Source organism: Hemitrygon akajei, chromosome 23 (genome assembly GCF_048418815.1).
Source record: "Hemitrygon akajei chromosome 23, sHemAka1.3, whole genome shotgun sequence".
Classification (NCBI taxonomy): domain Eukaryota; kingdom Metazoa; phylum Chordata; class Chondrichthyes; order Myliobatiformes; family Dasyatidae; genus Hemitrygon; species Hemitrygon akajei.
In genome coordinates, this window is record NC_133146.1 from 12,029,627 (window position 1) to 12,055,524 (window position 25,898).

The window sequence follows — 25,898 nt, forward strand, 5'->3', positions numbered from 1 at the left end:
CCACGAACCTATCAATCACCCATCTGTGGACACTTTCTGGAGGTCCAAGAACCATATGCTCCATGACCGCTGGACTAAGTGTGTAAATGTAGGAGGGGACTATGTTGAAAAATAAATGTGCTAGGTTTTCTAAAATTGACTCCTTCTACCTTAGGCGATAAACTTATCAATCACCCCTCGTATGTTCTATTCTGGCGCCAATTTAGTGTGCCCAGAATGTTCTGAAAACAACTCCCACCACACCCTTTAAATAAAAAGTGCCATTAGGTTCACCCCTTCTGCACATTCAATTCAGCATGATGTGCTCTGCCCCAGAACTTCACTCTAGTGGCACTGATGGTATGAATTACTGAGGCAGGGCACATCATGCTGAAATGCAGTATGTCTGGTACTACTGAACAGGAATACGCTTTCAGATAAGGGAGCTTACATGGTTTCCTTGCTAAGCAATATCCCTTCCACTAATACTAATTATCATTAGTGGTAATCTATTAGCATGCATAGGTAGACAGAAGTGAAGTCAACAGGTCTTTTTCACACTGGAAGGATGTAATTCGTAAAACACTCCACAGATCAGTACATGGCCCTCAATCGACAATCATCTATCTGTGGTACATTAATTGCTGCCACTGTCTGAAAGGAGTTTGTATGTTCTCCCTGTGACTGTGGATTTCCTGCTCCATTCCAATGATGTAGAGCTTCGGGTTAGTAAGTTACAGACATGCTACGGCGGTGTTAGAAGTGTGGCCCCCGACGCAATCCTTGCGGATTTGATTTGATGCAAATGACAAATTTACATACACATGACAAATAAAGCTAATCTTATTTATATTAATAAGCTGGTTAGGGAACCCAATAAAGATTGACAACACACACAAAAGGCTGGAGGAACTCAGTAAATTAAGCAGCATCTATGGAAATGAATAAACGGTTGACATTTTGGGCTGAAACCTTCTTCAGGACTGGAAGGGTAGGGGGAAGAAGCCAGAGTAAAAAACTGGGGGACTGTTTATTCATTTCCACAGATGCTGCCTCACTTGCTGAGTTCCTCCAGCAATTGTTGTGTTGCTTTGGATTTCCAGCATCCGCAGACATTCCCATGCTTACAAAAAAGATTAATGTTTTAAAAATATTAGCTTTATTTATCACACGTATATTGAAACATACAGTGAACTTTGTCATTTGCGTCAATGACTATTAGAGTTTGGGGGCAGCCCACAATTATCACCGTTCTTCCAGCACCAACATAGCATGCCACATCTTACAACCTAATCTGTATGACTTTGAAATGTGGGAGGAAATAAATGACGACACAGAAATAAATGGAAGTTTCTGTGTGATGAGGATATTTCAGCTCTGCAGCAGTATATAGGTCGACTGAATGAGTGGCTAGAATCCTGGCAAATATTTTTTAATACGGGAAAGTGTGAGGAATCAAAAGGCAGTCCATTATCTAAATGGTGAAGAATTGCAAGTCAGTATAGAGGAATCAAGAGTCAGGTTAAGTATCACTGGCATATGTTGTGAAATTCGTTGACTTTGCGGCATCAGTACAATGCAATACATAACAGAGAGAAAAAATGTGATGAACTACTGTGTGTGTGTGTGTGTGTGTGTGTGTGTGTGTGTGTGTGTGTGTGTGTGTGTGTGTGTGTGTGTGTGTGTGTGTGTGTGTGTGTGTGTGTACATATATACACTAGAACACAAACACACACACACACATATATATATGTTAAATGGTTCAATTAAATAAGTAGTACAAAAATAGAAATAAAAATAGTGAGGCAGTGTTCACGGGTTCAATGTCCATTCAGAAATCGGATGGCAGAGGGGAAGAAGCTGTTCCTGAATCATTGGGTGTATGTCTTTAGGCTTCTGTACCTCCTTCCTAATGGCAGCAATGAGAAGGGGGCAGGACCTGGGTGATAATGGACGTTGCCTTTTTGAGGCATCGCTGCTTGAAGCTGTCCTGAACACTATGGAGGCCACTGCTCGTGATGGAGCTGATTTACTTTACAACTCTAGTTCTAGATCTAGTTGTTCTGGTGCATAACTTTAAAAGAATCGGGGAGGCATCTGTAATAAGTATGTAACGTTATTGAAACCTGCAAAATCCCAAGGGGGTAGAGTAGCGTAGACATCAAGATATATCTGCCAGTGACAGAGTGTCAAAACAAGTGGACATAAATGGAAATTAAGCAGCAATCATTTAAAACTGAGAAGTGTGGAAATTTCTCATTAACGATCAAAGTCAAAAGTAAATTTATTAAATAAATTTATTATCTAAGTAGGTATATGTCGCCATATACTACCCTGAGATTAATTTTCATGTGAGCATTTACAGGGAAATGATGAAATACAATCGAATTTATGAAAAACTACACATAAATATTAAGGGTGGTGAATCTGTGAAATTCCTCACCTCATATGGTAGAGAAAGTCTAAATCACTGGAGGAATTTAAAGGGACAGATAACTTTCTGAAAGATCAGGGAGAGGGAAACTGGTATTTGGGGGCGGTGGGAAAATGAGTCTGAGAGTAGAACCACCATGATTACAGGAGGGACCCAAGGGATCACGCGGTCAACACTATTCCTGTTTCCTCATGAATAAATAAAGTTTGCATTATTTATCGCCCGGACATCAACACATAGAGTGAAATGTGTCATTTGCATTAAATCAGTGAGGATTGTGCTGGGGCCATATTTCTGGCACCAAAATAGCATGCTCACAAGTCACTAACCCTAACCCGTACATCTTTGGAATGTACGAGGAAACCGAATTACCCAGAGGAAACCCATGTGGTCACAGTCCAATACAATCTCAATCCAGACAGTGCAGCAATACCATGCCAAACTACTGCTAACTGGCTGCCCAATGATCTACTGTGCATGGGACTTCTCAGGGTCAGAATAATTGGCTATATTGCAAAGAACACTACTGTTCAAATGTCTGTGACAATAGACAATAGGTGCAGAAGTAGACCATTCGGCCCCTCGAGCCTGCACCGCCATTTTGAGATCATGGCTGATCAACTACCATCAATACCCAGTTCCTGCCTTGTCCCCATATCCCTTAATTCCCCTATCCATAAGATACCTATCTAGCTCCTTCTTGAAAGCATCCAGAGAATTGGCCTCCACTACCTTCCGAGGCAGTGCATTCCAGACCCCCACAACTCTCTGGGAGAAGAAGTTCTTCCTTAACTCTGTCTTAAATGACCTACCCCTTATTCTCAAACCATGCCCTCTGGTACTGGACTCTCCCAGCATCTGGAACATATTTCCTGCCTCTATCTTGTCCAATCCCTTAATAATCTTATATGTTTCAATCAGATCCCCTCTCAATCTCCTTAATTCCAGCGTGTGTGTGGGCAAGTTCCTGGAAAAGTAATGACCAAAGTCCAGTTAGATCTTCTATCATGCAGACAGCTATAAATACCATTGAGGATAAGGAGCAATGACCTCTATTCAGTGGCATTGGTTAGGTGATGAATACAGATTAGAACTTCATTCAGTTCAATGTATTGTATTGACTTGGCTCAGCAGACAGTGAGTTTAAAATGTCATCCACCGTCTGCACTGAAGATATTTTAGTACAAAGTAATCTCAATGGACTGAAACTACCAACATGCTAATAGATCCACATCTAGCCTGGACATACAGAGTAATTAGAGGCGTGTTACTGTTTCAGAAAGCAAGCCCAACAACTGTCAGTGTGTCAGACAGTGGGGAAAATGCTTGTGTAATGTGAGAAATGATTAGCAGTGAGTGTGACGAGGAACAAGCGGCTCTGGTTCCCAAAGCTGCCACACATCTGGTTTTGATGTACACGGGCAACAATAAGTGACGGGTGTAGCAGTCAACAATCAACTACCACATTTGACAACAGCCTCTCCTCTTCCTCCTTCTTAGGCTTGACAGAGATTTACCTTCACTCTGGATCTGGAGCAGCTGATGGGAGGTTAATGTGGGGAAGGGCAGACTCTTCCACGAGTCTAGTGGGAGCAAACAACCCTTGGACCTGAGCGATTGCCCATGAAGGAGAAGTAATAGTTGTCAAATATGATAGGTCATTATTGATGGCTCCACTAATCAGTTTTCTCTACTAATGAACATCAGAACCAGATGGGCAGGAACTCTTGAAACCAGATACACCTGTTCCTTGTCACAGTCCCTGTTATTCATCCTCATTATTACGTGCCATGTCATATGATGTGGGTAATCATGGTCTCATGACTATGATTGTCCTTGGCAATTTTTTATATAGAAGTGGTTTGCAATTGTCTTCTTCTGGGCAGTGTCTTTACAAGATGGGTGACCCCAGCCTTATCAATACTATTCAGAGATTGTCTGCCTGGTGTTAGTGGCCGCATAACCAGGACTTGTGATGTGCACCAACTGCTCGTGTGACCATCCATCACTTGCACCTATGGCTTCATGTGACCCTGATCAGCAGGGGCTAAGCATGTGCTACACTTGTGGGCTAGTGGAGGCTAGGGAGGCTTTAGTAGAGATGGATCTCTACCCCACTACCCATTCGTACTATTATATATGATTTTTTCCAAAAAGAAATGTCCTGATGAAGGGTCCCGACCCAATATGTTGACTGTTTATTCACTTCCATAGATGCTGCATGATCTGCTGAGATCCTCAGGCATTTTGTGTGTGTTGCTCTAGATTTCCAGCATCTGCAGAATCACTTATGTATACCTGAAGTACTGATAAGTTTTTAGCCATAGTTGTAGTTATAGAGCACTACAGCAGAGCAACAGTATCTTTGGCTCATCCAGTCCATGTCAAAGCCTAGTCTCATCAACCTGCAACTGCACCGTAGCTCTCCCATCCATGTACTTATCCAAACCTCTCTTAAATGTTACATCAAACCCACACCCACCACCTCTGCCGGCAGCTTGTTCCACATTCTTCTGAGTGAAGAATTCCTCCTTCCACTTCCCCTTAAATAGTTAATCTTTCACCTTAACCCATGACCTCTGGTTCCAGTCTTAACCAACCTCAGCTGAAAAAGTCTGCTTTCATAATTTTGTATGCCTCCATCAAATTTCCCCCCATTCTCCTATGCACCAACGAATAGAGTCCTAACCTATTCAACCTTTCCCTATAACTTAGTCCTGGTAACATCCTTGTAAATTTTCTCTATACTCTTTCCTCCTGTAGGTAGGTGACTAGAACTACACACGATGCTCTACATTTAGCCTCACATCATCTTATATAACTTCAACTATACACCTAGGCTTCTGAACATAGTAACACTCATATAATTGCCCTGTATATCTAGGTTAAATGTAAGCAATACGAAGCCATTAGCATGCTTGTATTTTCAGCCCGCCGAGATTATTTTCATTGCAGAAGGTGGTAAATAAGTTGATTTGATAAATAATTAATTAAATTAATTAATTTCACATGTACCAAGATACCGCAAAAAAACTCACCTTGTATGCCATATATAAACATCATTTCATTACAACAGTGCATTAAGGCGGTAAAGTAAAACAACAGAATGCAGAATAAAGTGTCATAGTTACGGAGAAAGTGCATAAGAAAACCTGCTAAACTTTTCCCCTCTCACTTCAAACCTACGTCCTCCAGAGTTTGATATTTCTACCTGGGGTAAAGATTTTAACTGTTACATTACTTGTGTCTTGTGTAATTTTATAAGTTTTTATCAAATCTCCCCTCAACCTCTGATGCTACAGACAAAACAACCCAAGTTTGCCCAACCAGCTCATGCCCTGTAATTCAGGCAGCATCTCAGCAAACCTCTTCTGCACCCTTTTAAAAGCCTCCACATCCTTCCTGGTGACCAGAATTGCAAATCAACTGCTCCTTAATCTCACTGTGTTCAAAAAAATAAATAAACATTCCTATATTCAAACTTATTGTCATATCCAGCTATGAAACTACACCGATAACAAGTAGTTAAGACCATAAAATATAGGAGCAGAAGTAGGCCATTTCGACCCATCAAGTCTGCTCCGCCATTCAATCATGGGCTGATCCAATTCTTCCAGTCATCCGCACTCCCCTGCCTTCTCCCCATACCCTTTGATGCCCGTAGTTAACTGTCACACAATTGTACAGAAAATGGAACAGGTGATGGAGAAATGGATCCTTCCCGGTTGTTTTCTACCTTGTGGATATTTAACTTAAGCAAGTAGCAGAGGTCTAGAAGAATCCCCTAAGAGAGAACACTGGAAAGATATAAACACAGGAGATTCGGTAGATGGTGGAAATTTTGAGCAACAAATGCAAAATGCTGGAGGAACTCAACAAGTCAGCTAGCCTCTATGGAAGGAAATATTTAATGAGTCCAGATGAAGGGTCTCAGCCCAAATGTTGACTTTTGTAGATGTTGCCTGACTTGCTGAGTTCCTCCAGATTTTGTGTGTGTTGCTCTTGGAAATAATCTGAACTCCACTTCAGTCAAAAAATGTAACTTGAACTTTAATCAGAGGAATAAATTTGAAAAGAAAATTTAAGAAAAACATCTTCAACACAAAGATAACTAGGTCATCAATGTTGATAGAAAGAACTAAAACAGGAGTGAGGAGGCAATAAATACACTTACATCAGTAAACTGGAGTCTCCTTGCTTACAGCTGGTGCAAATCAGGAATCTGCAGGGGAGCAATTTCTAAACTATTCAGCGTGTTTCATTTTGAAGTGCATCAAATTTCCTGTTCTGATTGAGGTTCTCTAACTTTAAGTGCCCTCTCCTTCAGCTAGTCCACTGACAACACTAACTAGTAACAGCTACTTATGGCTAGGGCAGCTTCACTCATTTCCAAGAGTTCAGAATCAGTCTCTCGTGGGAGCTGCTCTGGAATCCATAGTCACTGTAAACTTTGCTGACTCCAGTTCCTAGATTGGTATGGAGTTGCAATCACATCTAGGGTAGCAGCAGTTCACATAATGCTTTAGAGTGCCAATGATCTGAACATTGTAGTTCATTTCCTGGCATTATCTGTAAGGAGCTTGTACCCCATGATTGTGTAGGTTTCCTCTGGATGTTCTGGTTTCCTACATTCCAAAGATGTGTCGATTAGGGTTAGTGAGTTGTGGGCATGCTCTGTCGGCACTGGAAGTGTGGTAACGCATGCAGGCTGCCCCCAGCACATCCCGCGACTGTGTTGGTCAGCGACCCAAACAACACTTGTGTTTTGAGGTATTGATGTAGGTGTGGAAAATAAAGCTAATCTTAAAAAAAAAGATTTTATCTTAAAATCAACAGGGCTCTGCTGGCTGCATAAGACCATGGCAGCGGCCTACATGGGATGCAGGTTCAGAAGGTATTTATATTAACTGTGGTTTTTTAAATTGTGCTCTTTATGTGCTGCATCAGATCCGGAGAACAATCATTTCATTCTCCTTTACACTCATGTACTGAAGAATGACAAGAAAGAATCTTGAAGGACAACCTCTTTCACTGTGGTTGCTTCCTAAGCAACGGGACGACTCTGAACCAAAATATTATCAGAGGATCTTCATTTCTCTGTATGCTAGCTATTGTAGGGAAGTTACTGCCCTAGGGCATTTGCAAGTCAGGGGTGGCTCCTGGCTCCCAACATCAGTAACTTATGAAGTCAGATTAACTCATTTGTGAGCCCACCTAATAGCAGTATGATTGCCCACACATGGCGTAGCATTACTGCAGGCAACGACTGCAGTTACCTCCATATCACGGTAGATCAATTTCATTTTCAATTATTCTTAGCTTAAAATTGACCTGGAATAAATTTACAACTGGCAGGTTTCTCAGTTGTACAGCTCACAAGAAGACCCTTCAGCCGTCATGAGCATGCCAAATATCAAGTACCTATCTATACTAATCCTACTTACAGAGAATTTGGTCCATGCACTTCTATGCTGTGGCAGTCAAATGATTGTGTCAGTTTTTAAATGTACTGGGAGCATTAAGAACATTAAATGCTCTTAAAAATGATGTTCTTAAACTTCTGCATTAAGAACAGTAATGCAGAAATGCAGTGCGTTCCAGATTCTGACAATTCTTTGAGTAATAAGTTCTTCCTCAGATCTTATCTAAACCTTTCTCCCACTCCATCGATTCCTCATTGTTTTGTCTACCTCTATCAGATTCCCCTTTCAACCCCTGAATGGAAGAGGATGAATACTTCTCTAAAAACATAAACAGTCCCAAATGTGTTTAAGCAAGTTCACCTAACTTCCACTGAGGTACTGTTGAAAGCACCCTGGCTGGTTGCATCATGCTTTCATTTGCACAAGAGCACCAAGGAGCTGCACAGAGTAGTAGACTCTGCACACTAATCCCTCCCCACCATTGGTAGCAACTACAAAGCTACTGTCTTCAAGAAGGCAACATCCGAAGATCCTCACCATCCGGGCCATGCTATCTTCTCGCAGTTACCATTGGCCAGAAGGAAGAAAAGCCTCCTCATATTCTGCCTGGGTAGCCTCCAACCTGTTGGCATGAACAATCTAACCCAGGGGTTCCCAACCTGGGGTCCATGGACCCCTTGCTTAATGGCATCAGTCCATGGAATAAAAAATGTTGGGAACCCCCCCCCACCCCCCCCAAACCTTTTTTATGTTATGGACCAATACCATTCTAACCTCTGGTAATTGTTCCTCCTCACTCTTCCTCCATTCCCTGTTCTGCCCCCACCTCCTCTTTTCTCCTCACCTGCCTATCACCCTCTGATGGCCCACTCCATAAGATATAGAAGGAAAATTAGGTCATTTGGCCCATTGAGTCCGCTCCTTAATTTCATCAGTGCTGATCCAATTTTCCACTCATCCCCAATCTCCTGCCTTCTCCTCATATCCCTTCATGCCCTGACCAATCAAGAAGGTATCAACCTTGCCTTAAAAAAACCATAAAAGGGCCTCCACAGCTGCCTATGGCAAAGAGTTCCACAGATTCACCACTCTCAGAACTACTTGCCCGTCCACCTATCTTCATATCATCTGCAAAACTTTGCAATAAAGCCACTAATTCCATCATCCAAATCATTGACATATAATATTAAAAAAATTGTTTCCAACACAGACCCCTGTGGAATACATTAGTCACCAGCAGCCAACCAGAAAAAGCTCCTTTTATTCCCACTCCTGCCAATCAGCCACTGCTTTATCCATGCTAGAATCTTTCATGTAATACCATGGGCTCGTAGCTTGTTAAGCAGTCTCATGTGCAGTAGCTTGTCAAAGGCCTTCTGAAAATCCAAGCACATAACATCAACAGATTCTCCTTGATCTATCCTGCTTGTTATTTCTTCAAAGAATTCCAGCAGGTTTATCAGGCAAGATTTTCCCCTGAGGAAACTATGCTGACCATAGTCTGTTTTATCCTGTGCCTCTAAGTACCCTGAGACCTCATCCTTAATAATCAACTCCAACATTTTCCCAATCACTGAGGCCAGACTAACAGGGCCTACAGTTTCTTTTCTTCTGCCTTTCTCCCTTCTTGAAGAGTGGAGTGACATTTGCAATTTTCCAGTCTTCCAGAACCATTCCAGGAACTAGTTATTTTTGAAAGATCATTACTAATGCCTCTACTATCTCTTCAGCTACCTCTTTCAGAACCCTAGAGAGTACACCATCTGGTCCTGATGATTTATCTACCTTCAAACCTTCCAGTTTCCCAAGAACTTTCTCTCTAGCTAAGGTAACTTTGCACACTTCATGACCCCTGATACCCCGAACTTCCACAGTGAAGACTGGCGCAAAACACTTATTCAGTTTGTCTGTCATTTCGGTATTCCCATTACCACCCCTCCAGCATCATTTGCCAGCATTCTGATATCCACTCACGCTTTTTCACACTTCATGTATCTGAAAAAAATTCTGGTATCCTCTTTAATATTAGCCTACTTTCATATTCCATCTTTACCTTCTTAATGACTTTTTTGGTTGCCTTCTGTTGTTTTTTAGAAGCCTCCCAAACCTCTAACTTCCCACTATTTTTTGCCCTATTATATGCCCTCTCTTTGTCTTTTATGTTGGCTTTGACTTCTCTTGTTAGCCACAATTGGGTCATCTTTCCTTTAGAATACTTCTTCCTTTTTGGGATGTATTTATCCCACGTCTTTTGAATTGCTTCCAGAAATTTCAGCCATTGCTGGTCTACTGTCATCCCTGCCAGTCTTCTTTTCCAATCCGTTCTGGCCAACTCCTCTCTCATGCCTTTGTAATTCCCTTTACTCCAGTGTAATATTGATACATCTGACTTTCGATTGTCTTTCTCAAATTTCATGGCGAATTCAATCACATTATGATCACTTGTCCCTAAGGGTTCTTTAACCTTAAGCTCTCTGATCAATTCTGGTTCATTGCACAGCACCTAATCCAGAATAGCAGATCCTCTAGTGGGCTCAACCACCAGCTGCTCTAAAAAGCCATGTTCATCCCAGAAATTGCCCTTCTGGAATGCAGCACCAACCTGATTTTCCCAACCTACCTGCATATTGAAGTCCCCCATGACATTGCCCTTTTGGCTTGTAATTTCTATCTCCCGTAGTAATTTGCAGGCCACGTCTTTACTACTGTTTGAGGGTCTGTATACAACTCCCATCTGGGTCTTTTTTACCTTTGCAGTTCCTTGGCTTTATCCACACTGATCCAACACCTTTCAACCCCATGTCTCTCCTCTCCTAAAAGATTTTGGTTGCCTTCTGTTGATTTTTAGAAGCCTCCCAAACCTCTAACTTCCCACTATTTTTTGCCCTATTATATGCCCTCTCTGTCTTTTATGTTGGCTTTGACTTCTCTTGTTAGCCACAATTGGGTCATCTTTCCTTTAGAATACTTCTTCCTTTTTGGGATCCTTTTTCCTTCTTCCTTCATCCCTTTACTGTTTCCATCTGCCATTTCCCAGCTTTTCACTTCATTCTCCCTTCCCTACCTACCTGGATTCACCTATCACATTCTAGTTTGTACTCCTTCCACTCCCTCCTCCTCCTTATTCTGGCTTCTTCGAAATGTCAACAGATGTCCATATGTCAAATGTCAACAGATGTCCATATGTCAAATGTCCATAGATGTCCATGTCAAATGTCCATAGATACTGTGTGACTTGCTGAGTTCCTCCAATATTTTGTGTGTGTTGCTCTGGATTTCCAGCATGTGAATTTCTTCTGTTTAGGTACGGAAGCCCAAAGTCCCACACTACCAGGTTCAGGAATAGCTACTTCCCTTCAACCGTTCGGTTCTTGATCGAACCTGCACAACAATAATCACTACAACACCGATCACTTCAATCGCTTGGCACTGAAATAGACCTTTTTTGCTTCTAATTGCATTGTTTCCTGTAAAGATTGGGTATCAATGCTCCTTATTTGATGCTGTGTCCATGTGATGCTGCTGCAAGTCGACAATAGAACATAGAACAGTACAGCACAGCTTAGGTCCTTCAGCCCACAATGTTGTGTGACCCCTTTAACCTATCCAAGATCAATCTAACCCTCCCCTCACATTTAGCCCTCCATTTTTTTTTTATCCACGCGCCTATCTACGAGATTCTTAAATATCTCTAATGTATCTGCCTCTACCATCACCCCTGGTTTCCATCATCAAGGACCCCTGTCACCGAGGACATGCCCTCTTCTCATTATTATCATCAGGAAGGAGGTACAGAAGTGTGAAGGCACACTTTCAAAGATTCAGGAGCAGCTTCACCTTTGCCATCCGATTTCTAAATGGATATTGAACCCTTGAACATTACCTCACAACTCTTATTTTTCTTAATTTCTGCTTTGTGCACTACTTACCTTAAATATTTAATATACACATATATACTTATTGTAATTCAGTTTTTTCTATATTTATCAAGTATTGCATTGTACTGCTGCCACAATGTTAACAAATTTCACAACATATGCCGGTCCCAATTCTGATTCTGAAATCCCGATTCTGTATTCCTCGAGTTTGGTTTGAGACCAAAGGATTTCTAGAGGAAACTTGCTCAGATGTTTTCATGAGCTGAAAGACCCTGAAGTTTTGCAGCCAGTGCAGTCCAACTGAGGTGACAAGAAACTCTGCGAATCTGGCCCCCAGATCCAGGCAGGATGTGGTAGTAATCAGGTCCAAGATTATGAATGGCGGAGCTTTGTTCTGAGTTCTGGGAATAAAGCCTACAATTAGACAGGGGACTATAAAGTCACACATGTTGGTTTTGAAGGGAAGAAACCAGGCCAGGTCACAGGGAATCACTGCAACTGCAGCAGTTTAGGGGTGAGATCTGAAGCAAAAACAAATTTCTGCTTTTCCCTTTTTGAATTTAAATTGTTAATTGCATTTTTATGGTCACATATATTCAAAAAACTGTCATAAGTAGTTTAGTTTGATCAATTGGCTTTCACATCTTTTTTGCAGCAAGTTATCAGGAAAGACTGAGATGGTCAGAAAAGAACATGAAGGTAACAAATAGCAGTGCAATAAGCCCTTTGGAACCTGCTCAACACTCGATATTATGGCTGATCCCACATCTCAATTCTACTTTGCTTCAACCCCCAAAATCCACAGTTACACATCATATGAGACAGGGAGAGTAAATCTGATTCTGCCTCCTTACTGTGCAAAACTCTACCGTTATAGTCCTGCGTATACTCAGTAACAGCCCCTGGAAGCGAAGTCGACTTAAAAAGCAGCAGTCTTCCAGGGAAGAGGACATGAATTAACACTGTGGAATTGTGTCCACAATGGACAGGGCAAGCTTTCTGAACCAAAATGCTCTCTTCTTTCCGAAGTAAATATGTTTGTTTTCCCTGTCCTCCATTCAGTACAGAATCTCCATGTACCACAGCCATAATACACGCATTGCACTTCACAAGGATCAGGTTGTTTTTTGTTAAATAAACAGTAAAATTTGCACTAACTTAGTTTTCTCAGAAGTCTTTTGCCAAGTGTCTCTTCTGAACTGCTGCTAAGTGAAGTGCCTTCTTTCCTCTCGGGACTGTTGACCTCAGGATCAACGACTTTGCCGATGTTTTCACCAGCTGAAAATAAACAAAGTTAATTTGCAGGAATGCAGCTTAAAAGGGTAAAGACTTTCAGCGCATTTGCTTGAAATCTTTAACTTATTAAGAAAGGGCTTTCATTTCCTTGCCAGTTATTTTCACAAGGCCGCTCTGAAGCTTTGACATTTTACTCAACCACCCTTTTATTTGTCTCCAGCATGCACTGTTTGTGGGTGCAATGAACACAGAAGGGTTGCTCACAGGACTCTACTGAAAGGAAGCTGTTATAGGATACAGGACAGTGTACATGATGATAGCAGTTTTCTAAATATTCCTGTCTCCACCCTAAGAAAGGATGTGCTGGCATTAGAGAGGCCAGACGAGGTTCACAAAATGATTCGGAAATGAAAGAGTTAACAGGTGAGGAGCGTTTGATGGCGCTGGGCCTGTACTTGTTGGAGTGAGGTGAGGGAATCTCATTGAAACCTATCAAATACTGAAAGGCCTGGATAGAGTAGATGTGGAGAGGATGTTTCCAATAGTTGGGGAGTCTCGAATCAGAGGGCACAGCCTCAGAATACAAGGGTGTCCCATTAAAACAGAGATGAGGAGGAATTTTGTTAGCTAGATCAGTCATGATCAAATGGTGGAGCAGACTCATCGGGCTGAATGGCCTTAATCTGCTCCTATGTCTTATAGTCTACTTAAATATTGCTGTTTAGCTACACCCACAAAAAATACTTATTGAACTAAAGTTTGCCTTCATCAGGATAAACTTTTCTTGCTGTGGGTGGTGACACAGTTGTGTAGATATTCCCTCGGGTTTATACTTCCTAGGTTCAGTGCTGAAGTGACTCGTCAATCATATCATAGACAGTCAATTGTAGATCACCTTATACGTTGCTGGTCTTTTCTACAGATAGAAAATGGATAAGAGCCAAACAAGGGCAAGTGGGACTAACTTAGGAGGTGGAGCTTTGGAGGGATAATGGCGCCCTAACGGCGACTACTTTGCTTGCATCTTCGGAAACTGCTCTACTTCCACCTTTAATATCTTTATTTTTCCCTTTCAGGGTTCTTTTGAAGACCCTGACTTGGAGTTACATGCAGACTTCGGTTCTTTGCGAGAATGGGACCTGTTCTCGGGGTTCCATGACTGGCCGCTATTCGACACGCCAAGGGTTTGGCCTGAGAATCTCGAATGTGTGCGGAAGCCTCAGATCACGGGGCTCTGGAGACGGGCGGATCGAGGGTCGGTGTCATGGCAGGGGACTCATCTGTCATTCGGGAGGCCGGAAAATCTTTTGTAGACCGAGGTCTTTGCGATCTTTGGACACAAAGCTTGAAAAAAGTGACAAAACGGACTTTTAACATTGTAAACCAGCGGGTTGTTGTTAAGTCTCCTGCTTGCTGTGAAAATGGGAGACACCTCCTTCTCCCTCATTAGGGAGAGAGAGAACCTATGATTTGTTGAATGTCGGATGAAATGCAAAGCCTTTTGGGGTAACCTCGGTTTGTGTCATTGCTTAGCACACACTTGAGCTCGTGACAGAATGGACGCACCTTTTTTTTGCTGGTGGGGGAGGGGGATCGTTGCTTGCTGTCGCTTACGTGCGGGAAGGCGAAACTGGGGAGGGACTTTGGGCTTCTCACATTTAACTATCGTTCATTCTTTGGGGCACTTCTCTGTTTTTGTGGATGTTTGCGAAGAAAAAGCATTTCAGGATGTATATTGTATACATTTCTCTGACATCAAATTGGATCTTTGAACCTTTGAACTTAGATGGGCATCGAGGACATCTTACAAAGACGATGCCTCCAGAAGGCAGCATCCATCATTAAGGACCCTCACCATCCCGGACATGCCCTCTTCTCATTATTACCTCTTTGCTGAGCACCTTCAATCCGTCTAACAGAAAAAACGGGATCTCCCTGTGGCCAGCCATTTCAGTTCTACTTCCCATTCCCATATATCAGTCCATGGTCTCCTCTACTGTGAAACGAGGCCACACTCGGGTTGGAGAAGCAACACATTGCATTCCTTCTGGGGCAGCCTCCAACCTGGTGACATGAACATCGATTTCTCACATTTCCTGTAATGGCCACCCCCTTCACCATTCCCCATTCTTGTCTCCCTCTCTCACCTTATCTCCTTACCAGCTCATCATCTCCCTCTGGTGTTCGTTCCCCTACCCTTTCTTCCATGATCTTCTACCCTTTCCAATCAGATTCCCTCTTCTTCAACTCTTTATTTCTTTCACCAATCAACTTCCCAGCTCTTTACTTCAGTCCCTCCCGCAGTGCCTGGTCTGCTGAGTTCTTCCAATATTTTGTGTGAGTTGCTATTATTTGTTGTTTATTTATTTATTGAGATACAGCATGGAGTAGGCCCTTCTGACCCTTCAAGCCGTGCTGCCCCGCAACCCCCAATTTAACCCTAAGACTAATCACGGGACAATTTACAATGACCAATTAACCTATCAACCAGTACGTCTTCGGACTGTGGAGGAAACCAGGGCGCCCGGAGGAAACCCACATGGTCACAAGGAGGGCGCAGAGACTCCTTACAGACAGCAGCCAGAACTGAAACCAGGTCATTGGTACTGTAACCACTATGTTAGCACAACAGTGAACAAGATGACTGTTAATAATAATCTTTGATATTTTATTGGCATAATGAAGCTAATTAGTGAACGAAGTGAATCTAACATTTTATTTAGAGTTAAGGAACACATTTTCAAGTTTAGCACCTTGCTTGGCTTAAGGACTGATATTTCCATTTCTTGTCGCAAGTTATTTGATGTGAACAATATACTTACATTGTTCAGTCTTCAATCCAGTTATACCAGAACGATTCACTGGTTCTGCTCCCAAGAAAAATGGACCAGTTGGGCTCATCATTCCATCTGATTTGCCACCTGTAAGTGATACACAAAGCTGTGGAGCTTGAAAAGATACTTTGTTTCAAACCAGGTTCTTGTACATACAAAGAAATAGCACTGTCCTTAGTAGAAAGTACATCAAATTAATTCAACACACAGGACCAAACTGGAGTGACTTATAAGGTTAAAAGGGATTAGAATACACAAAACACTGCTTACCATATAGGACACTATGAATGCAAAGAGTTAACTGTTCAAATTTCAGTCAACAGTTGTTGGGTGCTCTTCTGTTGGATTAATATAGTATTAGTATACTGTTTCTGTTAGTAAATTTCTAAACAGCTAGCTGTTGCTCACCTGTACATAGCTTCTGTGAAAGGGAGGATGTCATAAAGCTGTGAAAGGAAATCACAAATCACATACAGAAAAATGAAAATTTTACAACTTTTGGTTGTAAGTTCTGCTCTTAAAACCTATCTCACCTAAACATTGTCAAACACACTCAGTGGCCACTTTATTAGGTACACCTATACAGGTGCTCGTTAATGCAAATATCTACCTAGCCAATCATGTGGCAGCAACTTAATGCATAAAAGTGTGCAGATATGGCCAAGAGGCTCAGTTGTTGCACAAACCAAACATCAAAACAGAAAAAGAAGTGTGATCTATGTGGAATGATTGTTGGTGCCAGATGGGGTGCTTTGAGTATCTCAGAGAATGCTGATCTCCTGGGATTTTCACACACATAACAGTCTCTAGAGTTTATGGAGAATGATGTGAAAAACAAAAACAAAAAAAAATTTAGTGAGTGGCAGATCTGTGGGCGAAAACACCTTGTTAATAAGAAAGGTCAGAGGAGAATGGCCAGATAGATTCAGACTGACAACTCAAATAACCACACGTTATAACAATGGTGGCAGAGGAGCATCTCTGAAAGCACAGCACATCAAAACTTGAAGTGGATGGGCTACAGCAGCAGAAAACCTCACTGGGTTCCACTCCTGTACCTATTAAAGTGGCCACCGAGTGTACATTCAAGCATTCTTTGGGAAACTTGTATGCTCCATATTGCTGTCACTGCTTGACATAAATTCTCAATCCTATTTTCAGGGGAGGAAGAGAGACAGATGAAAAGGAAAATGAAAATTCATGGCTGAGTCCTTATTCTATAAAGATACATTGTGTAAGCTTTAATATTTGTTGAAATTCACATGTTAAGCAACTAATTCTTATCATTTCACAACAAAATATTGTGGCATAGAACACCAAGACAGAACAGCAGTATGTTGAGCAGATACTGGAATAACTTAAAGCGTCTTTGAGCAGTTCTCCTGTCACTGTTGAGTGAGAAAAGTTGTTAGGTTGCATCCCTAACTCTGTCAACACCTTCTTGTTAAATAAGCCATAAACGTGGCCAAATGAAGAAGAGTCTGCAGGTGAAAGCTAGGGTACATATGACTTTCAGTGAAATTATGAAAAACTACAATGATTGATTTTCTAGTGAAAAATGTAGGCGGATAATAATCTCTCATAACACTTTTCTTTGTGAGGCAGGGCAACATAGCAGTTTGTATAATATTATTACAACGCCAGCTATTTTGGTTCAATTCCACTGCTGGCTGCAAGGAGTTTGGAAATTCTCTCATGACCGCATGCACTTCCTCCAGGTGCTCCACATTACAAAGATGTATGGGTTAGTAGGCAACGTGGGCGTAACTGGTTGGTGTGAGCTTGTTGGACCAGTATCGGTGCTGTACCTCTAAATAAATATAAATTAAATTTTACTTTGCATTTAACTAAATGGTCCAAAAGTCTTGTTAATAAGAGAGTAACATCACTCACCTCAACTCTGAATTGATCCCATAACCTATGGACTCACTTTCAAGGACTCTACCACTCATGTTCTCAAGAGAATGGCCACACTGGTTCAAGCACAATTGTGATTAAAAATTATTTTAAATTTGTAACTTAATAAGACCAATGGAATATTTTTCATGGATCCTTTAAAACAATCACCTTTAACATCCATTGTCCATTGTAGATTATCTTATCATTCTTTAGGAAAGCCTTCAGCCCAGGTCAATAGAACATTAATTTTCTTGAGGGCTACCAATAGCTTTAAGATAATCCCACCTCCACAATTTTAATAAATTTAGCATGGCAAGCTATGATTCGCCGTCACACTGGTCATTATGTCATCAGTTAAAAAGAAAACTTTTTATCAGATGTCAAGTTTTGTTTATGTGATGATATGCACTTTCCTATGCACGTTGCAGACAAATTGTAAGATAATAACAGCTGAAAAGGGATGATCCAACTTGAACCAAAAGGTGTTTAATTATATATTTCAGGTTACTAACGTAAATGAAGAATGCTCTAATCCTATTTTTGATAACTACAAAACAAGTTTGAACAGCCCCCCAACAAAGACACCCACCATTCAAGCCATACTCTCTTCTCACTACTGCCGTGGGGAAGGAGGTGCAGGGGCCTCCTTCTACACCACCGAGTTCAGGAACAGTTATAACCATCAGGCTCATGAACCAACGTGGACAACTTCACTCACCTCAACTCTGAAATGATTCCACAACTTATGGACTCACTGTCAATGACTCTACAACCCAGGCTCTCAATGTATTTATTTATTTTGTATTTGCACAGTTCATCTTCTTTCACTTGCTCCATCACTGATGTTCCCACAACCGATAGACTCACTTTCAAGGACTCTTCATCTCATGTTCTCGATATTGATTGCTTATTTATTTATTATTTCTTTCTCTTTGTGTTTGCACAGTTCGGTGTCTTTTGCACACTGATTGTCTGTCCAGTTGGTGGAGTCTTTCATTGATTCTATTATGATTACTGGACTTATTGAGTATGCCCACAAGAAAATGAATCTCAGGGTAGTATATGGTGACATACCTGTACTTTGATAATAAATTTACTTTTAACTTTCAGCTTCAATCTGAACTTTCCTCTGGGGAAGTGCAAATGGGAGCACACTAGATGGGCGGAATGGCCTAATACTGCACCTATGATTTATGGTAAAAAGAGAATATTTAAATGTAAACAGAAGATTTTGTTCCAGAAAATGCCATTAATTGTTACAATATGAATAATTCAACTGTGTTCACTGTTCAATATGTTTTCATTTAAACAGATTCAACTGAATTCACTATTTAGAACAATTATTGGGCTTGGAAAACACTGTATGAGAAATAGATAGGGTTTGTCCCAGCTTTGTTTTAGATGTATTGTGTGATTGCAAACAGGTAACACCTGGAATATGGTGCAGATATTTTCAAGGTTGTCAATATCCTACAGAAGGTTTGCTAAGGATTTCAGCTACAATGACAGAATAGAGAATCATGTATTGTTTGACCTAAAACAGGAACGTCTGAAAGGAAATTTAATGGGGGTGAGCTGCTACAAAGAGTTTTTTTTTAAATTTAGAGATACAGCACAGAATAGGTCCTTCCACCCCTTCAAGCCACAACCATAACAACTCCCAATTAACCCTAGCCTAATAACAGGACAATTTTACTAACTGGTACATCTTTGGACTATGGGAGGAAACTGGAGCATGCAGGGAAAACCCATGAATTCCATGGGAAGGACGTACAGACTCCTTACAGAGAATTCCGTCGGCCCAAGCTGTAACAGCTCCACACAAAGCTACCGTAGTACCCAGTGGTTAAGATGGACACCTTAGCAATGCTTCATGGCCATAAGTACATGGAGAGGAGAGGTTTAGAGAGCTATTGGCCAATTGCAGATAGGATTAAATCACCAGGCAACACAGTCAGCATGAACAAGCTGGGCCGAAGAGCTTGCTTCCATGCTGTATGAATGTATTGCTCAGATACAATCACTTTAGATATTCTCATCAATAAAATCTGGAAGGATCCAGAGGCACAGCTTAAACATTTTGGGAGGTATAAAGAGGAAGCACTGATTTAAAAAAACTTAGGTCATTAGAATCCAGAATAGACTGCAGTGTGGCAGAAAACAAATTAATGCTGAATAATCATTTTGTGCCATATTCATCATATTTGAAATAAACTTCATTCCAGCATTGCTCTGCCAGAAACATGATGTAGTATCAAATTAAATAAATAGACAAGGAAGAGAAATGCTTTATAGTCAAATACAAAACACAGGAGCAGAATTAGGCCATTTAGCTATCATCTGCTTTGCTATTTGATTATGGTTGAGTTACAGAGAAACATAGAAAACCTACAGCACAATACAGGCCCTTCGGCCCACAAAGTTGTGCCAAACATGTCCCTACCTCAGAAATTATGAGGCTTACCTACAGCCCTCTATTTTACTAAGCTCCATGTACCTATCTAAAAGCCTCTTAAAAGATCCTATTGTATCCGCCTCCACCACTGTTGCCGGCAGCCCATTCCACGCACTCACCACTCTGCATAAAACACTTACCCCTGACATCTCCTCTGTACCTACTCCCCAGCACCTTAAACTTGTGTCCTCTTGTGGCAACCATTTCAGCCCTGGGAAAAAGCTTCTGACTATCCACACGATCAATATCTCTCATCATCTTGTACACCTCTATCAGGTCACCTCTCATCCTCCTTTGCTCCAAGAGAAAAAAGACCAAGTTCACTCAACCTGTTCTCATTAGGCATGCTCCCCAATCCAGGCAACATCCTTGTAAATCTCTTTTGCACCCTTTCTATGGCTTCCACATCCTTCCTGTAGTGAGGCGACCAGAACTGAGCACAGTACTCCAAGTGGGGTCTGACCAGGGTCCTACATAGCTGCAACATTACCTCTCGGCTCCTAAATGCAATTCCACGATTGAAGAAGGCCAATATACCATACGTCTTCTTAACCACAGAGTCAACCTGCGCAGCTTCCTTACAGAGCGGGCAAATAGGAATTAGAATACCTTTAGGCAGTGTAGAATTGAGAAGTAAGATAAAAAAAAGTTATAGAGAAGCAATGGCAGGAGGATTGGAAAAATTAATTAAAGGGAAGGTATTTCTTTTCTAGTCACCCATTAGTTAAAAAGGTCTCAGAATGTTACTCTTTAAGTTGTAGAGATATTGTGAAATTAACAAGACTTAGGTTGGGGCATTGTGGGCTAAACTATTACTTAAAGGTAATAGGAAGACATCCAACTGGATTATGTGACTGTGGTAGTCCAGAGACAGTTCAGCATGTTTGCTGAGTTGTAATCGATATAAAATTGAGAGAAGCATATTGTTCAAGAGGCTGTCTGACTTAAATGTATTTTGTTTTTCTGTTAAATCTTTGTTTGGCCACCAAGAGAACCACCATCTGATTGAAAAGTTTACAGTCGGCCCTCCTTATCCACGGGGGATTGGTTCCGAGACCCCCCGCGGATGCTCAAGTCCCTTATTTAACCTGTCTCAGTGCGGAGGTCTTTAGGGCCCAGCGCAGCTCTGAATCTGCAGTGTTTCTGTTCACGAAAATAATCCCAATTAAAAATAAGGTGGAAGTAATAAAGCATTTGGAAAGAGGTGAAATGCCATCAGTCATTGGAAAAGCGTTAGGCTACAGTCGGTCAAGGATCGGAACAATTTTAATGGAGCATGTGAAAGGCCCTGCCCCGATGAAAGCTACAATTATTACTAAGCAACGCAGTGGTTTAATTATTGAAATACGTATGTTTCCTAAGTGTTTTATATGCATAGAAAGGTAAAATATGTACTATATACTAAGAAAAACGTTTGACTAACTGACGCTAAATAATACCAGATGTACCTGTTCCGACTCAAATCCAACTTAAAGATGGACTCAGGAACGGAACTCGTTCATAACCTGGGGACTGCCTGTACTTTTAAGTCATTTCTAGATTACTTATAATACCTAATACAACATAAATGCTATGTAAATAGTTGTTATACTGTATTGTTTTGGGAATAATGACAAGAAAAAAATAGTCTGTACATGCTCAAACAACGAGTGCTGGAGAGAGAACTTCTGGGTTTTCCCAATCCGCAGTTGGTTGAATCCATGCATGTGGGATCCGCAGGTAAGGAGGGCCAACTGTATTATTCTGTTTCTACGTGCGACTAGTGTATACACAAGAATTTGAGTTTCTTGAAACTCTGTAAATAATTATACATCTTGCGGAGGGCAGTAATACGCCTAGATGCGTCTAAACTGCTGGAAATGGAAGAAGAAGAACCTGTGCAGCAGCTTTGAGCGTCCTATGGACTCGGACCCCAAAATCCCTCTGATCCACCACACTGCCAAGAGTCTTGCCATTAATACTATATTCTGCCATCATATTTGACCTATCAAAATGAACCACTTCACACTTATCTGGGTTGAACTCCATCTGCCACTTCTTAGCCCAGTTTTGCATCTTACCAATGTGCCGCTGTAACCTCTGACAGCCCTCCACACTATCCACAACACCCTCAACCTTTGTGTCATCAGCAAACTTACTGACCCATTCCTCCACTTCCTCATCCAGGTCATTTATAAAAATCACGAAGAGTAAGGGTCCCAGAACAGATCCCTGAGGCACTCCACTGGTGACCAACCTCCATGCCTACAACCACTCATTGCATTCTGTGGGCAAGCCAGTTCTGGATCCACAAAGCAATGTCCCCTTGGATCCCATGCCTCCTTACTTTCTCAATAAGCCTTGCATGGGGTACCTTATCAAATGGCTTGCTGAAATCCATATACACTACATCTACTGCTCTTCCTTCATCAATGTGTTTAGGGGTCACATCCTCAAAAAATTCAATCAGGCTCGTAAGGCATGACCTGCCCTTGACAAAGCCATGCTGATTACTCCTAATCATATTATACCTCTTCAAATGTTCATAAATCCTGCCTCTCAGGATCTTCTCCATCAACTTACCAACCACTGGTCTATAATTTCCTGGGCTATCTCTACTCCCTTTCTTGAATAAAGGAACAACATCCACAACACTCCAAACCTCTGGAATCATTGATGATGCAAAGATCATCACCAGAGGCTCAGCAATCTCCTCCCTTGCCTCCCACAGTAGCTGGGGGTACATTTCATCCGGTCCCTGCGACTTATCCAAATTGATCTTTCCAAAAGCTCCAGCACATCCTCTTTCTTAATATCTACATGCTCAAGCTTTTCAGTCTGCTGCAAGTCATCACTAAGATCCTTTTCCATAGTGAATACTGAAGTAAAGTATTCATTAAGTACCTCTGCTATTTCCTCTGGTTCCATACACACTTTCCCAATGTCACACTTGATAGGTCCTATTCTTTCACATCTTATCTTCTTGCTCTACACATACTTGTAGAATTCCTTGGGGTTTTCCTTAATTCTGCCCGCCAAGGCCTTCTCATGGCCCCTTCTGGCTCTCCTAATTTCCTTAAGATCCTTCCTATTAGCCTTATAATCTTCTGGATCTCTAAAATTACCTAGCTCTCTGGACCTTTTATAAGCTTTTCTTTTCTTCTTGACTAGATTACAGCATTTGTACACCATGGCTCCTGTACCCTACCATAACCTCCCTGTCTCATTGGAACATACCTATACAGAACTCTACACAAATATCCTCTGAATATTTGCCACATTTCTTCCATACTTTTCCCTGAGAACATCTGTTTCCAATTTAAGCCTCCAATTTCCTGCCTGATAGCCTCATAATTCCCCTTACTCCAATTAAACACTTAACCTGACCAGGTTCATTTCCCAATACCAAATCAAGTACAGCCTCTCCTTTTGTAGGCTTATCTACATACTGTGTAAAGAAACCTTCCTGAACACACTTAACAAACTCCACCCTATCTAAACCCCTTGCTCTAAGGAAATACCAATTGATATTTGGGGAATTAAAACCTCCCATCATGATAACTCTGTTATTATTACACCTTTCCAGGATCTGTTTCTCCATCTGCTCATCGATATCCCTATTGGGCGGCCTATGAAAAACACCCAGTAAAGTTATTGACCCCTTCCTGTTCCTAATCTCCACCCATATTGACTCCATAGACAATCCCTCCATGGTGTCCATCATTTCTGCAGCTGTGACACTATCTCTGATCAACAGTGCCACACCCCCACCTCTTTTACCTCCCTCCCTGTCCTTTCTGAAACATCTAAAATCCAGCTCTTGAAGTAACCATTCCTGTCCGAGCCATCCAAGTCTCTGTAATGGCCACCACATCATATCTCCAAGTACTGATCCACGCTCTAAGCTCATCCACGTTGTTGACAACACTCCTTGCATTAAAATAGACACATCTCTAGCCTTTGGTCTGAGTGCGTCCCTTCTCTATCACCTGCCTATTGTCCCTCTCGCACTGTCTACAAGCTTTCTCTGTTTGTGAGCTAACCTCCTCTTCAGTTTGGTTCCCACCCCCAGCAGTTCTAGTTTAAACTTTCCCCAGTAGCCTTAGCAAACCTTCCCGCCAGGATATTGGTCCCCCTGGGTTTCAAGTGCAACCTATCCTTTTTGTACAGGTCATACCTGCCCCAAAAGAGGTCCCAATGATCCAGAAATCTGAATCCCTGACCCCACTCCAATCCCTCAGCCACTCATTTATCCTCCACCTCATTCTATTCCTATTCTCACTGTCGCGTGGCATAAGCAGTAATCCCGAGATTACTACCTTTGAGGTTCTGCTTCTCAACCTCCTTCCTAACTCCCTGTAGTCTTTTTTCAGGACCTCTTCCCTTTTCCTACCTATGTCATTATCCCTCTCAACCCCATTTTCCCGCCTTCTCCCTGTGACCTTTGGCACCCTTACTATTCAAGAACCTATCAACATCTGCTTTGAATATACCCAGTGCCTTAGCCTCCAAAGCCTCCTCTAGCAATAAATCCATGGAGGCCAAGACGATGGGCATGTTTCACAATCCTCTGGCTAAAGATGTTCTTTTTCATCTGTTCCAAAGGGACATCTTTCTATTCTGAGGTTGTGCCCTCTGGTCTACAACTCTCTCACTACTGAAAACATCGTCTCCATGTCCACTCTCTCTAGGCATTTCAATATTCAGTAGTTTCAAAGCAATCCCTGCTCATTCTTCTAAACACCAGTGAGGACCGGCCTAGTGCAATCAAATGCTTCTCTTAAATTTCTGGCACATTGCTGGCGTCTTCAACAGTGACAAATAAAGCAGTTCACCTACCATTTCTTTTGTCCCTTTTACTATTTCTCCAACAGTCCAGTGCCCACTCTTGCCTCTATTTAGCTGTTTATGTAGCTGTAAAAACTTTTGGTATCCTCTATTATTGCATTGCCCAGCTATCCTTTTATCTTTCATCTTATATTTTATCTTTTCTTATTGCTTTAGTTGTTTTTAAAAAGCTTCCCACTACTTTTTCTACATTATATGCACTTTGTGCTTTGACTTCCCTTGTCAATCATTGTAACCGCATAAAACAAGTTTTCTGTAAATGTAAATTTGATTCACTACGTAAGAGAAAATCCAGAATTATCTTTTTCCTAGCATCATCATGAAGGCATTCTACAAGTTCCTTCTCTTGGGATCCAGTACCACCCTGCCTTTCCCCAGTCTACCTGCATGACCATCATAGCATTGCTCATCTTTACCTCCCTTTCCACTCTAACTGTTCACTATCCACCTGCGCACACCAGAGTATTGACCAACAGGGTACAGTACCCCAAAATGTGCAATGCGAATAAAACAGGAATTCTGAGAGCAATTCCACTTTGACTTGTACTGCAATCCAACTGAAAACAATTTCAGGTTAATGTGCGTAGACTGAATTGATGGCTCTTCACCTTTTAACGGCAAGTGCTCCTTCTGTTGGTTTCTAGCACAGAAACTGAGCAAGTATTTTGGAAAAATAACTTCTTGGCAACATCTGCTTTCTTCTTAAATGTCCCCATTTATAAAAGTTGATGCTATAACATTAATTTAAGCCAAATGAAAACAATGTCAGTGGAGAAACTATACTCATCGAAAAAAATGGGCTTGAGTTCAGCCAGCAGCATTCTCTCTACAACTCCTTCAACTAAAGCAACTAAAAACAATTCTACAAAGCAATCTACTTTTAAGATATTCAGTCTTGTTTTTAGGAAAGGGGCAGTACTTCAAATGCCTGAT

The 25,898-nt window shown here is 41.5% G+C and overlaps 1 protein-coding gene across 4 annotated transcripts in view; it reads right to left on the reverse strand.

The window, feature by feature from the left end:
• cnnm1 (cyclin and CBS domain divalent metal cation transport mediator 1) overlaps positions 1–25,898 on the reverse strand; it is a 118,437-nt gene that overhangs the window by 6,639 nt on the left and 85,900 nt on the right. For 2 of the 4 annotated variants that reach the window (XM_073026936.1, XM_073026935.1), the window contains 2 exons: positions 15,773–15,871; positions 12,873–12,992 (listed from right to left, as the gene is read on the reverse strand). In XM_073026936.1, coding sequence (XP_072883037.1) covers positions 12,873–12,992; positions 15,773–15,871 — 219 coding nt within the window. Of the gene's footprint in view, positions 1–12,872; positions 12,993–15,772; positions 15,872–16,192; positions 16,231–25,898 lie in introns of those variants that run through there. The other 2 variants (XR_012096074.1, XM_073026937.1) reach the window with 2 other exon arrangements.